General features: G+C 37.8%; 1 protein-coding gene across 7 annotated transcripts in view; it reads right to left on the bottom strand.

Annotated features, from left to right (window-relative positions):
- Positions 1-15,572, bottom strand: part of utrn (utrophin) — a gene marked incomplete at its 3' end in the record, with an annotated part of 239,702 nt that overhangs the window by 25,042 nt on the left and 199,088 nt on the right. For 6 of the 7 annotated variants that reach the window (XM_084099868.1, XM_084099871.1, XM_084099870.1 and 3 more), the window contains 2 exons: positions 10,378-10,489; positions 3,286-3,422 (listed from right to left, as the gene is read on the bottom strand). In XM_084099868.1, coding sequence (XP_083955994.1) covers positions 3,286-3,422; positions 10,378-10,489 — 249 coding nt within the window. Of the gene's footprint in view, positions 1-3,281; positions 3,423-10,377; positions 10,490-15,572 lie in introns of those variants that run through there. The other variant, XM_084099874.1, reaches the window with a different exon arrangement.

The following is a 15,572-nucleotide window of genomic DNA, read 5'->3' as shown; positions in this document are numbered from 1 at the left end:
GCAATAAACATTTTAATTTTTTATTCTGTGATGGAAACAAGCTTCCATATGTTTCATTGTATATGAAAGCACAAGTAAATGTACGTGTGGTAGAATCACACTATACGTAGAAATACACACGAATACTCATGAGATCACGTCGTCAAATCCATCACACTGCAGGAATGAGGCATTTTGCCCCTTTTCACAATTTATGTGGAGACAAGAAGTCTAGGATGAGATTCTCAGACACAATGACACAATGAAAAACTCCTTTCTTTTTTTGTAAGAAGGTCAGTCAAGGCAAAAAAAGTGTCCTTTTATTTCATTTTTAAAGAGCAAAAGTTAAAATGAGATGCCATAAAATGGCATCCGCGGCTCATTTAACTTTATTAATTCCAGTAGGTCAGGAACTGATTGGATCTCGAGCTTCTCGACACACTTGTACTAATCTATCATTATTATTTACTATTATTGCTGTAATCATTACATTCATGTTAACCAACATTGCGTAACTGTGTAAAGTAATGGCAAGATTTCAGTAGGTAAAAATAAGAGTTGTCAATTTTGGTTTCATGGTGACTTTAACCATGTAATGTTCAATCAAAATGTTAATCGAAAATTATTCCAGTGAAACAACTGACTCTCTGACGAGGCATGGCGGACTTATCCAATTATTTAGTTTAAAGTAAACCCTGTCTCTCCACAATTGTCTGGAATAATGTGCACTGATGATATGTTTGACCATGAAAATGTATTGAGAAAGTCAAAAGGATCCATTATGATTTCATGTTGACTTTCAGGGCGATGGAAAGGTGGCTGAAATATGAGCCATGTCAAAAACCAAGCGATCCAGTTATCTAGGCTGTTAAAAGGCTGGTTTGCTGTATCACTATGTACAGAGCGCTGGGTTCTGTGAATTAGTGCTGACAGAGTCAACAAACACGAGCTCTCTAATAAAAGTCGGTCAATATCCCCTGGCGCTTCTGAATTTCACGAAAACCAAAAACTGCACAGTTTCATTTTGCTCTTGCAATCTGCTCTGAATGTATTTCAACCGCGGTCATCACTCTTTGTTAAATCTGACACGTGGCGATGCTGTCGCGCACCGCAGCATGTCTGTTCAGAAACCTGAAAATCGAACGTTACATGAAATGGTCTGATATCACAGCGAGCTCAGTTGGGCTGAATGTCACGCTAACGTGGAACGACAGTCATTCCGGCTCTGCTCGTGGGGATTTATAATCAGCACCAACTGAAGAACTGGGTCATCTGACGTTCCTTGTCATTTAGCAGAAGACTCTTTCCCACAGAAATTCATGAAATGGTCCCACTGGAAAACCAGAAGTGCCTTAATCAACGGTAGTTGACGGGAGATAAGGCAGAAGTGGGAACTGTAACTCTCTGCTTTCATAAATTGGCCACACTTGGGCTCTGTTCCAAAAACAGGGCTGCTTTCTATGACATTATACGGTAGGCACGTTCCCAACGCTGAGGCTGTTCCAGATGACAGGCTGCTAAATCCTGCTGCCTTCCAAGACACCTTCTTTTGTTTATAAAGACAGCATCACATGTATCTTTAGCAGAAAATGTATTGGGACAAATTCAGTGGAAAAAAAGTCCATCTAATCTGGCAGGCAAAATGCGAGAAATGTTCACATTTCCAGGATTCTTAGAAGCACAAGTCATCATAGTTGGGTAAACTATCATTTTAGCATTCCCATTTGCCTTAATAGCAAAATATATCCACAATAACTTTTCTTTGACTTTGCCTCCTCATTTTAAAACCCCTCCGCACAACACTGCTTTATATGTACAGTATATGGTCAGACACTTGCATGTGTCATAGTATTTGGTAACACTATTTCGATTGTTCACTTTAGACTTTCATGTACAGTAGTTGCAACTACATGCCAACTAAGTAACTTTGCAACTACATGTTAACTATCAGTCATTAGAGTATTAGAAGACTGTCTGCTTAAAGGTACACTATGTAATTTTTCGCCACTAGAGGTCATTTATTCAAAACAAAGGCGGAGCTTGATGACGCCTTTATTTTGTGGAATCATGGGAGTTGTTGTCTTGACCTCTACAGCCGGTGAAGAATACGACGGGACTCGGGCAGAAATCATATTCATGGATGACCGGTATTAGGTATGGTAAAACATGGTACTCGCTGTAAATCAAGAAAACGAGATTTAAACATAAAGACTAACTGTGTTGAACTGTATATCAATGATTAGTTTTCTGTCGATGAACATATACAAACAGTTGCTCATCTGTCTAATAAAACACATAATATATTAAAGTGTCTTTAGTATTTCTATGGTTTCTACACAATAAAACCAGAAATCGAGGGTAACGCGGGTATGGTGTCATTGATAGGAGACGGACGGACATGGTCCGTGTCCTGGTTAAAACTGCTTATTTCTCTGGATTTAAACATTCTTAGAAAAATTTGGGATAATGGAAGATATTTTGATACATATTGTGCCTTTAATATCTGCTAACACTTTATTTTGATGTTCCTCAACAGACGTTCTACTGACTATAAGTGTCTTTGCAACTACATGTCAACTTACTCTACTAACCCGAACCCTAACACCTAACAGTCTACTAATACTCTAATGAGAGTACATTGAGATAGTTGCAAAGTTACTTTTAGATAGTAGAATGTCAAAAGCGAACCATCGACATAAAGTGTAACCTTATATTATTAAGATCTTACCAAAATCATGCTAAGAGTTTCAAGTTACGAGGTTTAGTCACAAGCTCTTTTTAATACCTTTCATTGGTTAAATATTTGCAAAACCCACACAGATTTTGCTCATGTTCAAGTTAGATAACGCAACTGACCAACAGAAAGCTGATAGGTTTGAAAGTGACTTCTGAGTGAGCTCCAATATTGACAATGGACCTTTTTTGCAAACGAAATTTTGCTAATGTACCGCACTTTAAGAAGGCTGAGACGAAGGCAGCGGACGGCAAGACACCGTCTAGGTTTTGGAAGTGAGTTTAAATCTTTAGAGTTGCGGCTTGGTAGAGATATGTCAAGATATATCAACAGTTCTGTACAGAGAGAGAATCTGCATTATGAAGCGAGACATGCCGCCAATATTTGACACTTCTCGACAGTTCTTCAAACCCTGCACTGTGAATAAGCTGGTTGTGTGAAGAGTGTAAAAGCTCTCCGCTGAAGAAAGTTAATGACTGGAGGTGGCAGAAAACCAGAGCCTGAGGACAGTCCAATTAAAACAATTGCAACTGCAGATATTACATGCTTATATTCTCCTTCAAGATGCTTACGTTTCCATGTTGTCTCCTTCTAGGACCGTCTGGACGGGCAGGTATCCCAGGCGAGGGTGCTTCGCGAAATACTTCTTTGAGCGGAACTTGTTTTTTAAGACTTTGGTGAAATCCCGCATGTCTTCTCCTGAGGTGGTCTGAAAAGAAGAGGAAGAGAGATGATGGATGTGGATTTACTTTATTAACAATTGTTCAAAGCAACTTCAATAGAATAAAGGCTGAGAGTCACTAGTGGTTTGAGCTTTGCAGAGTAGACGTTGGTAGAGTCTATTTAGCAGTGTCACTCTGAATCTTTCACACTAAACTTTCAAACTTTTAAGTTCATTACAGTATGAATTATTCTTCTCATCTAAACACTTGCTGTTCCACTGCAGTTACAAAATAAAATCCAACAAAATTGAACAGTTACTAATATAAACGATTGTTCAAAAGTTTGGGGTCTGTAAGTAAAAAAATAAATTGTGTAAGAAATAAATTTTCAGCATCATTACATCATTACACATGATCCTACAGAAATATGATGATTAGATGCTCAAGAAACATTGTTATTATTATCAATGTTGAAAACAGTTGTGATGCTTCATATTGCAAGGAAAACGTGATTTGTTTATATTTAGAAGGGCATAAAATAAACAGCAGAAGTGTAAGCAATATGCACATACAAATGTATACACTCAACATTGGGTTTTCGCAGTGATGCCACAGAATAACTAAAAATCTATAAAGAATCTTTTGTGGAATGGAAAGGCTCCGTGGATTTTAAAGGTTCTTCATGGAACCATGAAGCCAATAAACAATCTTTATTTGTACGAGTGTGCGCACACACACACACACACACACACACACACACACACACACACACACACACACACACGTTTTGGGTCAGTTTAAGTAAAATGCAGTATAAAGAGAGCACATAGAGCTCTTTAGCCCATAACTTCTGTACTATTTTCTCTCACACACACTGGCAGACTCAAAGCACACACACATCCCCACAGAGATCCATCCACACGCATCTCATCCTCCATTTGTCTACTGAGCCGAGCTGAGGTGTTTCATTCCAGGATTTCTCCGTCTACGTCTCCGCACAAAGTCTTCTTCATCTACATATATTAGCAAAACAAATCCTATTTTTCTTGCAGACTAGAAGACCAACCGAACAACAAGGTTGTGACAGTCCATATATTACAGAAGGATTGTGTCTCCAACAGTCTGTCTTGTTAAACTCAATTAAACCCACAGACCAACAGAACCCATGAACTCCAGATCTGACACTCTCATGAGAGTTCAACACGGTGGAAAACAAGAAAATCTCGTTGTTTAATTACAACAGCAAATTGCCTTTACATTTTTATTTAGGTTTTCTTACGACAGAACATGCATGAAAATGAGCTAGACCAACCTGAATAATTTTTTTTTTTTGCCTTCTGAGTGAGGAACATATCTCTTTTGTGCATATGCATATGTAACAAACCAAGCTTTTAATGTTGTTTATATGTCTATGTGGTGTTTATTCATATGCTTTAAGACAAACCATGTGCAAATTCATAAGTCGACACCATTGCTGAGTATTTTCTCCTTCAAACTGCAGTGAACCAAAGACAGTCTCAAAAACACGGTTTGAAATCGCTGGTGTTTCTGACGTCACAAACTACCTTGTAACCAATCAGATCAACGTGTCATCGTCAGCGAGTGGATCTCTGAGCTGAGTGAGTGAGTGGAGGCGGGGCTCATTTGCATATTCATAGAACCGCGTATACTAAATGAGGGAAGGGTGTCGAGTTACATTCAAGCTATTTTAAGGCATGAAGAAAAAATTTCAAGGAAAAAACATTTAAATATGTAATTTTGGTGATCGGAGATGAGTTTTAAGGGATAAAATGATTGACTACAGGGGGACTTTAAATGCATGCCTAGCACGTATTTATATGTAGAATATGCAGAATTGCAAGTAGGCTATGATATTTTCATTAAATAATGATTTGAATTTGTGTCTGCTCCTCATACAGCTATCATATGGCATCAGACGTCTTTGAATAAAGGATATCCAATTTTCACTACACTATTACCTTATTATGTTATTTTGTGTCATCTCTTTTTCGGCTAATGAGTCACATTTATACTAAAGATTGTAGGGAGGCGGAGAGAGAGTTTGTAACCATTGCTAAACAAAACATTGCTTTTTTTGAGCTTGATACACCAAAACTACATGCTTTCAACGGGCCTTATTCTATTAACATGAGAAGAATGAATCTCGTCTGTAAACCATTCTTGTATGTATTTACACAATGTGTTTTTCGACGAAGGAAAATTTATCAGACAAATAAGGCAACATGAGTAAATGGTGTTTTTCATGTTTAGGTGAAGTTTTCCCATTAAAAAGGACTGTAAAGTTCCCGCTGTAAGCGCGAGCAGAACACAGCACATTACTCATTTAGACTGACACTGGGATAAAGAAACTCTTCGTACCCCACAACTAATAAAAACCATATCACAACAACAAAAAGCAATATCACCACAATGAAAAAGCAATAACAGTGTAACAGCCCAACTGAGGGTCACAAAAAGCATATTCTGTTCAATATTGATCTTCTGCTCTCTGAATTCTGATGACAATATTTGCTGTTGAATCGCAATGAAATGTGTTTTATAGACATGTGTTTGTGGAGTGGGGTGTTTCTGGGATATGTGGGTTTGAAAGGAAATCCTGTCAAGATGAAGTAGCCGGACATTTCACAACCGCTGGTGTGTGTGTGTGTGGTCGAGGTCTGACGGGGAGTGATGGATTCAGGATTACTGCTGCCTCCTTGAATGCCAACAAAAAACAAAATGCCAACAAATGACAGGATAAAGATGATGATGATGATCCAAACAAAAAAACAATAAATCAGCCCGTTGAAAGTATTAAACAGCGGCTGGTGGTCTCCAGAAAGCAGTTCTAGCTCTGCACTGTCAACACAATCTTATTATATAACAGTTAGTTCTGGCCCAGTAATTTAATAGGACGAGCGTCGTTGTCTGTGCACTGAAATGTTTCACTGCATCACTTCTCTTACCTAGAGTTACAATTCTATAGATCACAACATTGTAAACCATTTTTGTTGGCGAAGCAAAAATAAAAAAGCCGGCCATATTGGGTTGGAAATGTCACTCGATATTAACAACTACTTTATAGAACTGTTTTATGAAAGTAATATGACACACATGATGAATATTCTTGGGCCTGTGGAACGTTTATTTTATGCTTCATAGAACAGCGCCATAAACGTATTACAGGAACGATCCACATGAAGTGACCTGGGGCTAAAGTGCTTTTGTTCAAGGTCACGGTGGTGCCTCACTGCTAGCATGGGGATTCTGGTTACATGGATCACACAAAGGCTATTTCTGGAATGCTAAAATTGTAAGATGTGCATATGCTCTTTAGAACCTACAGCAGTTGTCTTATAGACAACTTTTAAGGTGAATATCTGGAGCTTAAAGTCAGCATGAAATTAAAGTGGCAATAATATGCCCTTTTACAAAGTCTTGATTTTTTTTTAGGCTCAACTGGAATAGGTTTTCATGCTTGAATGTTTAAAAACCTATTCTTTTTCCCATATTTGTCATTGTTGACAAATATGCCCTCTCTTCCCAGTCTGCCAGTAACGCTCTGTTTAGTTCCTGTCTCTATGAAGCCCCTCCTTCTGAAAAGCACACTGTGCTCTGATTGGTTGGCTGGATCAGAGTGTTATGATTGGACAAGCACTTTGAGCGTGTTTGGGAAATGTCCCGCCTCTTACCATAACCATGAGTTTCAACACACTACTAACAAAGTCCCTTTAAGACAAGTCATTTCACTCGTCGGCCATCTTTGAAACGCCTCTCGGGCAGCAAGTGCAGCTCCTGTCTCTTTGAATAGAGAAACATCAAATTCTCCAAAACTGTTCGCCAAGCTTACGATTAAATTTCATATTTGAAATCACCAATGAAATCTGACAACAACTGTCTCATACATTTTGTTTCTAAACGCTCGAAACATGATATAAAATGAAATTTTTCAGGCTGGATCAAGCTAATACGCAGTGGAACGCGTCTGACTGTTTCTATGGGAACCGGAGCTTCTAACGGCTGCAGTGATGCGATGACTTAACCAATCTCCGATTGGCTCTTATTTAGAAGGCGGGACTTATTCTGCCATATTGAGCACGGCACTTTTTCCCATTCAAAATAATATGAGTGGTATGAAGTCTTGTGTACTTGACTTCTTAATAATATGAGTAATAAGAAGTCTTGTGTACTTCTATATTCTTTGCTACTAACCAACTCAACTAGGCCCCGCCCCCTTATTCTGCGTTTGCCTTTGGCGGGAATTATTTAAAAGAGGAACATTGTGACGTGGGAGAAAACTCAAGACTGCAATGGAGGCGTTTCAGGGAGTTTAATGAAAATGCCATAACTGGATCTTCTTGTGAAATCGACAGACTTGTCTCTGGTGACGTATGCCAGCTTCTCCAGTCAGTTAGTTCACTTAAACCCGCCCCTTTCTTTCCATCGCATACAAAATTGCATTCGTTTTTAGTGCCACGCCCACATCTCAATACCCAATCAACAACTGACGTATAGAACCGACTTACATTTTTTTCTTTTTTGATAAACCATTATACTTGAATGTACATCACAATAAGGGAAAAAAGATCTTTCACTGCTTCAGTTTCATTGTGACTTTAACAACTTTCATTGAATGGAAAAGAGCAGCGTGAACATTCTTCAAAATTTCTCCAGTGTTCTATGGAATAACAGCTTTGGAATGACATGACGGTTCATTTGTGGGCGATTCAGCCGACTTGTGGTGTTCAGGGTCCCTCAGGGGGTCCCGTCAGCTCAACCCTCCAGTCAACCATCTTTATGACTAATGAAAAAGGCAACATTTCTTCACAAGTGCCGGTGATTAAAGTTGAATCGTTTTCAAGTTGCATCATTATTCAGTCTAATTTGTCTGAATTTGCACACAGTCGAAGAGAGAAAAAATACATTTGTTTTCCTTTTGTCATGCTTATCAATGACAGTGACAGCTCTTCAATTTCACGCCCCGAAAATGAACTGTCGAGTTAAACACATTAAATTTCAGGTTGTGCACAGGAGAAGAAGGAGGTGGAGGAGAAACTAGCCAACTCTCGTACCATGAGGTCCTGTTCACCAACCACACACTTCACAGTCCCAGCTGGAAGATAAACTATATAGATGTGCTCCTGATGCGAAGTCAGTTCCTAAAGGCATTTAGCAGGATTATGCCTCCTACGAGAGCTAAGATTATAAAACAGCATTGCAGGTTTCCTTTACTTAAAGGAACACTCCGACTTTTTGGGACTTTAGCTTATTCACAGTATCCCCCAGAGTTAGATAAGTCCATACATACCTTTTTCATTTCTGTGCGTTCTGTAAGTGTTATTTGACGAACCCACCGCTAGCCTAGCTTAGCACAAAGACTGGATGTAAATGGATAAGGTAGCATACTAATCCCAATAAGTGACAAAATAATGCAAACATTTTCCTATTTACATGTTGTGATCTGTATAGTCACAGCGTGTACAAATAACAAGGCTATATGAGACAGAGACCATTTTTAATTTTTTAATCGTATAAATACTGGGAACTATATTCTCACTAGGCGTAGGAGCACAGCTAACGTTACTTGGGCGGAGTGATTAACGCAGCACACGAGACGCCCTGTGGTGAGGAGCAGAGAGTTCGCTCAGAGTTGGAGTAATAGAGTCAGCAATTACTAGATAGTAAATTTATAGTTTACAATCATGGGTGTTCGCTGTATTGTAAAGAGCTGTGACAATAAACAGGGGAGACCAGGTAATACTATGATGTTTTATAGAATTCCAACCAAAAACGCTGACCTGATGAATCGATGGCTACAAAACACACCTGTAAACAGCATCACGAAGTATTTCGTTTGCTCTGAACATTTTACTATAGACGACTATTTTGAAAAAATGCAAGTTGCCACACGGACCATAAAACGTGTGCTAAAGGATACAGCCATCCCATCGATAATAAAGACAGGACAAATTGGATCACCTGTTGCTGCGGTAAGTGTTCCGTTATGTTTTGAGATGACTAACATTAGCCATACTGTAACAGTGCCATGCTAATGTAATGTAACCTTAGTAGTGACACTATTACGTGAATAGGGGCTCCGTGTATCCCCTTTATTGTTATTATTGTGTTGTCATGAACACACTGTATCGCTCAATAACAAATGAGCGGCGCTAAATGTAACTCTCAGGACTGTAACATTCAACTTGCTAATGAACAGCTTCCAAAGTTTGTAACTCCTCGTCTGTGTATTCTGGCTCAAAACTATATGGTTTGGGATCTTGGTTTCATACAAAGTAAAATTCCTCTGACAATTCCTAAAAGTCAGCCATGATCACGAGTCACGTCTAGCTAGTTAGTCACGTTTGTTTTGTTTACGGAACCATCAACAGGGCGTCTCGTGTGCTGCGCTAATCACTCCGCCCAAGTAACGTTAGCTGTGCTCCTACGCCTAGTGAGAATATAGTTCCCAGTATTTATACGATTAAAAATGGTCTCTGTCTCATATAGCCTTGTTAATTGTACACGCTGTGACTATACAGATCACAACATGTAAATAGGAAAATGTTTGCATTATTTTGTCACTTATTGGGATTAGTATGCTACCTTATCCATTTACATCCAGTCTTTGTGCTAAGCTAGGCTAGCGGTGGGTGCGTCAAATAACACTTACAGAACGCACAGAAATGAAAAAGGTATGTATGGACTTATCTTACTCTGGGGGATACTGTGAATAAGCTAAAGTCCCAAAAAGTCGGAGTGTTCCTTTAAATAAAAATGTATCTTTTACTTAATATTTGTATCTATATAGGCAATAGATAGTAAGGCTGCTCAGTAGGTTTTGGAACAGAGCCATAGCTCTACCACTACTGAATGCCCACTGTAATGTCCATTCATGCGAAATGTCTCTTTTATGAGCTCCAGTTTGCGAGCTTCATTACACATGCCTTAATTTGATGGGTAGAGAAAGACTGTAGGGCAGGCGATCACGCGCGACTAACTCACCGGTGTGCAGTACTCCACCATTGGGTAGTTCAGTTTATGACCCTTCGCCGTGCGACCGGAGAAGAAACAGCTCTGGCAAACGTCATAGTTGAAGTGCTTCAAACTGCGATATCTGCAAAAAGAGGGGAAAAAAACACTATTAGTCAGATAACATGCTTTCATTGTACGGAAAAGCAACGTGAATATTGATCCTTTTCTGTTTTACAGAAGAAAGAAACACATAGAGGTTTGGAGTGACGTGATGAGACAGAATTTACATTTTTAGATTATTCCTTTAAAATCCTTAATTCCACAACAGCCACAGATATTCTGTAGTTCCGTCAAACTATAATCCACTCGGTATTGAATTTGCCTGATATTCAGTCCTCTCGAGAATATTCATTCACTCCAGTCACGTCACGCTTGATTCAATAACATCATTAAAACACTGTTTAAAAGTATTTTTACTAAACAGATTTTCTTCATATAAATGTAAATTGAGTGCGGAGGAGGACGGCGCTGTGTGTGGTGTTTGTTTTTGGTTCCATCTGGTCTCTCCAGGAAATGCAAATTCAATAGAATTTAATTCCTTCAGTGTGCAATATTTCCACCGCGCTGCTGCATAAATGATTAAATGATTTTATATTATTTTCTGTGCGATGTGGGTAATAATAATAAAAAAAAAACTGTTATAAAATACAATTTGATGAAGTCACTTCATCTTTTATAACATGAGATTTAGGCCAAATGACACAAAATTGAGTACCCATGTAGCTACAATAAACTTTATAACCTTTATGTAATGTGATGCACTTACTGCCATTGTAAATGACGGACAAAACACGCAAGTCCACATGAAACGCGTATGAAAATTCAAAATAAAACTATTTAAATAGGACTGCCAGTTGATAGTTAAAGGGGTGGTTGAATATGATTTAACTTTTCTAACTTTAGTTGGTGTGTAATGTTGCTGTTTGAGCATAAACAACATCTGCAAAGTTACGACGCTCAAAGTTCAAAGCAAAGGGAGATATTTGCTTTTAAAGAAATTGCTTTTTAAGGACTACAACAAACGGCTGGTAGAGACTACACCACATTCCTCCCGGGTTAGTGACATCACCATCCCTAGAATTTACATAAACCCCGCCCCTGGGAATGCGATTTATAGATGATCAAGACAGAATATGGTAATCAATCACTAGAAGATAACTACACATAAGCTACATAAATTCACCAACTAACCATTCAAAAATGTTGTCTACATGTTGTCACTTCTTCTTGAGTCTCTCCATCATTGTCTGACTCCGGTTTGAACATAAAAGGCTAAAAGTTTTTGACATTTTCAGTGCATGTCTGTGTGAGGTAAAAGCACACAAGCTCTTAAAGCTCCGCCCCCTGTGCCGGGAGCAGCAGCTCATTTGCATTTAAAGGAACAGGCACAAAAACTGTGCGTTTTTGCTCACCCTCAAAAAGTGACAACTTTAACATGCTATACAAATATCTGTGGGGTATTTTGAGCTAAAACTTCACACACACACACTCTGGGGACATCAGAGACTTATTTTACATCTTGTGAAAAGGGCATTATACCACCCCTTTAAGTAACTAAACAACTTGGTCCACACTTTATGGACTTAATGTTACATGGTGAAAATGTTTTTGCTACCAATCTGAAGTCCTCCTCTTGCACTTCTATAAAGGACCATGGTAAAATCACCTCAGTCTCTTGAGGATTACTGCTTTAACAAATAGTAACTGTTAATCTGCTAAACAATTAATGACATTTGCATGGCTTTGTAAGTGAATTCATCAATGTAACAAAATGATGGCACTGGATTTCTTCTCCATTAACACAAAGTTTTTCTCAATAAATCCAGGTTGACTGACTCAGACTTTATTTTTCTCCGTGTCTCTCTCTCGTTCCATTTAGTCTTCTCTACTATCTATCACTGACAAAACACAGTCCATATCTCCTCTGTCAAACGTCCGGCTGAATCTCACCACTGAGCTCTGCCTCAAACAAACGTCTCAGAAAACAAGATGGTCCGGTCTGATGCGGTCAGTCCTCGAGAGATGGAGGAGGCTGTCAGCGAGACTTAGCCAAAGCTTCTAAATATGGCAGCATTATCAGTAATACATGGGCATAATGTATGTATGCATGACATTTGAAAAGGTCACCACCTATTGTGACAAGAGCACACAGTGCTCACTGTTTAAAATACAGCATGGAGGCGCGTGATGACGAACCGACACACAATACACCCCTCAGCGCACACTGCAACACACACACACACACACACACACACACACACACACACACACACACACACACACCTTCATTAACTTTGAGCCTGGGAACATTGATCAGTTTGTATTTATGGTGCTATACATGTGCACACTTCTGATATGAATGCTGTCCATAAATTTCAAAGCAAAGAAGAAAACATTATATTATTAATATTTCATAACATAATAAAAATGTTGTATAGCTATAATTATTATTTACTGCAGTGTTCTGGCGGCTTTTGCCATTATTACCATCAATGGTGAGTTTTGCTTATACAATAGCTACAATTATACATGTTGAGCTTCAACTGTTAAATTCTTCCATAAAAAGACTGCAAATGCAAGGTTTTAAAAGTATGCTAAAAGTTTATTCTATTTAATTAATACATTAATTAGTTATCAGGGTTCGTACACTTTTTCCAAGGTCAAATTCAAGCACTTTTCAAGCACTTTCCAGGTCCATTTTAAAGCTTTTTCCAGCACCTTACACTACCGTAAATTACATACCAATACATAGTTAAAATTATTATTTAGTGTTTTTATCACATCAAAAGAGATAAACAGCCAAATGTTTCATAATAGCAGAGGGCTGCACGATATTGAAGAAAAATTAGATATGCGATAACTCATTAAATAATGCAATATTCAATATGCAATACAATAATGCTTAAAGTGTGTCTGTCAAATTAACTTAAATTATCTTTAAAATATCTTTAAAATTATATAACCTACACATACATGTTTCACATTCTTTTTGTGATAAGAAAATATCCCTACAACTTCAAGACAGTGAACATCAGTGTTTTACTGTAGCATAAGAAGTGTTATTTTAACATCACTGGGGTTTAGGGGTTCAGGTTATCCTACATTAGGTTTATTTAACAACAGAAACTGATTAATCAAATAAATGTAAAAATAAACACTGCTTAGTTATAAATATACTGATTCTTATTAAAGCTACAAAAGTCAGCCAAAACCAGTGAGTGATTTTTTGTATTTTGTTCATGATCCCAGTTATTGCAAGCCGTTGCGATATGCAATTATGCATATTGTAATATATACAGTTGCAATATTTTGATATATTGTGCAGCCCTAATATTTAAGCCAATCACAAGTTTTATTCTTCAAAATGTATCACTAAGTATATAGCCTAAAGCATATGATTAATATACTTTTCATTATATTAATGTCCAAACATTGCTTACCAGATAATGTGATTTATAGGCTGTAAAACTGAAATAATTTCAAATATGAAGACTTAGGATTTGAACAGAAATATTTGACAGGCCTTCCCGTTTTGGGACACATTCTTGATATAGACAAGGTTTGAACAATATCTGAGTGCACAGGAACCTGCCTGATAAATGTATTTCATTGCCAAGACATAACGTTTTACGTTTTACATAACATTTACTGGAATAGAGCAGTGCAAATATTGCATAGGGCCATCCTAAACATTACAGTAACAGTATACTACTTATGACACTGACTGATTTCAGTTCAGCAATCAACGACTGTTGTTATGCACTGGGCTAACGTTTGCAGGTTGCACGTTACACTTCTGTAATTTTGGCAATGTCCACTGCATATGCAAACTGCAAATGAATGTGACATAACGGACATGTAATACTTACATTACATTATCACACCAAGTACTCTGTCACTAACGGCCCTTTCAGAGAGGACGCGGACCGCGCTGCGCTATAAAATGAAACCGATATATTTCAATGGCTTGCGCCGCGCGACTCGGAGCCTCGGACCAAAGCGGAGCTCAGCGAGCTCGCGCGCACGCCGCGGTCAAAGTTTAAAATACTTCAACTGTTGCCGCTGCGTGGCCAATAAAAACGGTGCATCCAAACAACCGCGGAAATCAAAATGAAAACTCCGCCTACTTTTGCTCTGGCCAGCGTAACGCAAATCAATATGTATCTGATTCTGAAGGGCTACATTTTTTTCTCCGTTTAATAAAGAACTATTTCGTCAGAAAGATATTTCTTGTGAAAGAAATACAGTTACAAATTCAAGCATTTTCAAGCATTTTATCCAAAATTCAAGCACTTTTCAAACCTTGAAAACACATCATCAAAATTCAAGCACTTTCAAGGATTTCAAGCACCCGTACGAACCCTGAGTTATACATTTTAATTGCTCATTTATTATATATAATACTTCTAAGACATTGATCAGTATATATATATATATATATATATATATATATATATATATATATATATATATATATATATATATCATTATATTTATTTTTACTGATTAATGATTATAAATACACCTTGTTTTTCACCATAAACTATAAAAATCCAACTATGGGATTGCTGTGTGCATAACTATAAATTATAGGCTAATCACTTTAATACCAAGCATATGTTATTATTACTACATTATAACTAACAGGATTTTAGAAATATCTATATATTTCTGCTCAATGACAGTACACAGATTGAATTCAACTATTAATGCGTGAACATTGATAGGCCTACAGGTCTTGCATGTCAAGGTTATGTGTCTAATACTTTTTGTTATTTTAATTTGTTAGTAGGCCTAGCTTTATGAACTGAAGCATAACAGTGAAATAATTCAACTAAATGATTGTAAAATTAAAACATTGTCAGGACTTGCTAACCGATGTTAGTCGGCAGCATTCGTGTTTTAGCATGAATTAAGAATTAAATAGGTGTACAGTAGGTTGTTATGATTAGCATAATTTTCGTCAATAAATGAAAACATTTCAACATAAAACAATAGAAAAATGTCACATCAATGAGGCTTTGCGTAAGCATAAGAAGTTAAGCTCGAGCTCATAAAGCAGAGTTCAGACGATAGCTGTGTGGTCAACGCTTTAACGTGCGTCGCGGTGCTTCAAGCGCCCTGAGTTCGAATCTCAACTCTACTATCCTCATAATTTTGTTTGT

Source organism: Abramis brama (assembly GCF_963993115.1).
Source record: "Abramis brama genome assembly, chromosome: 22".
Taxonomy (NCBI): domain Eukaryota; kingdom Metazoa; phylum Chordata; class Actinopteri; order Cypriniformes; family Leuciscidae; genus Abramis; species Abramis brama.
Note: the sequence above shows the minus strand (reverse complement) of the source record. Positions and strands in the feature narration are given on the sequence as shown.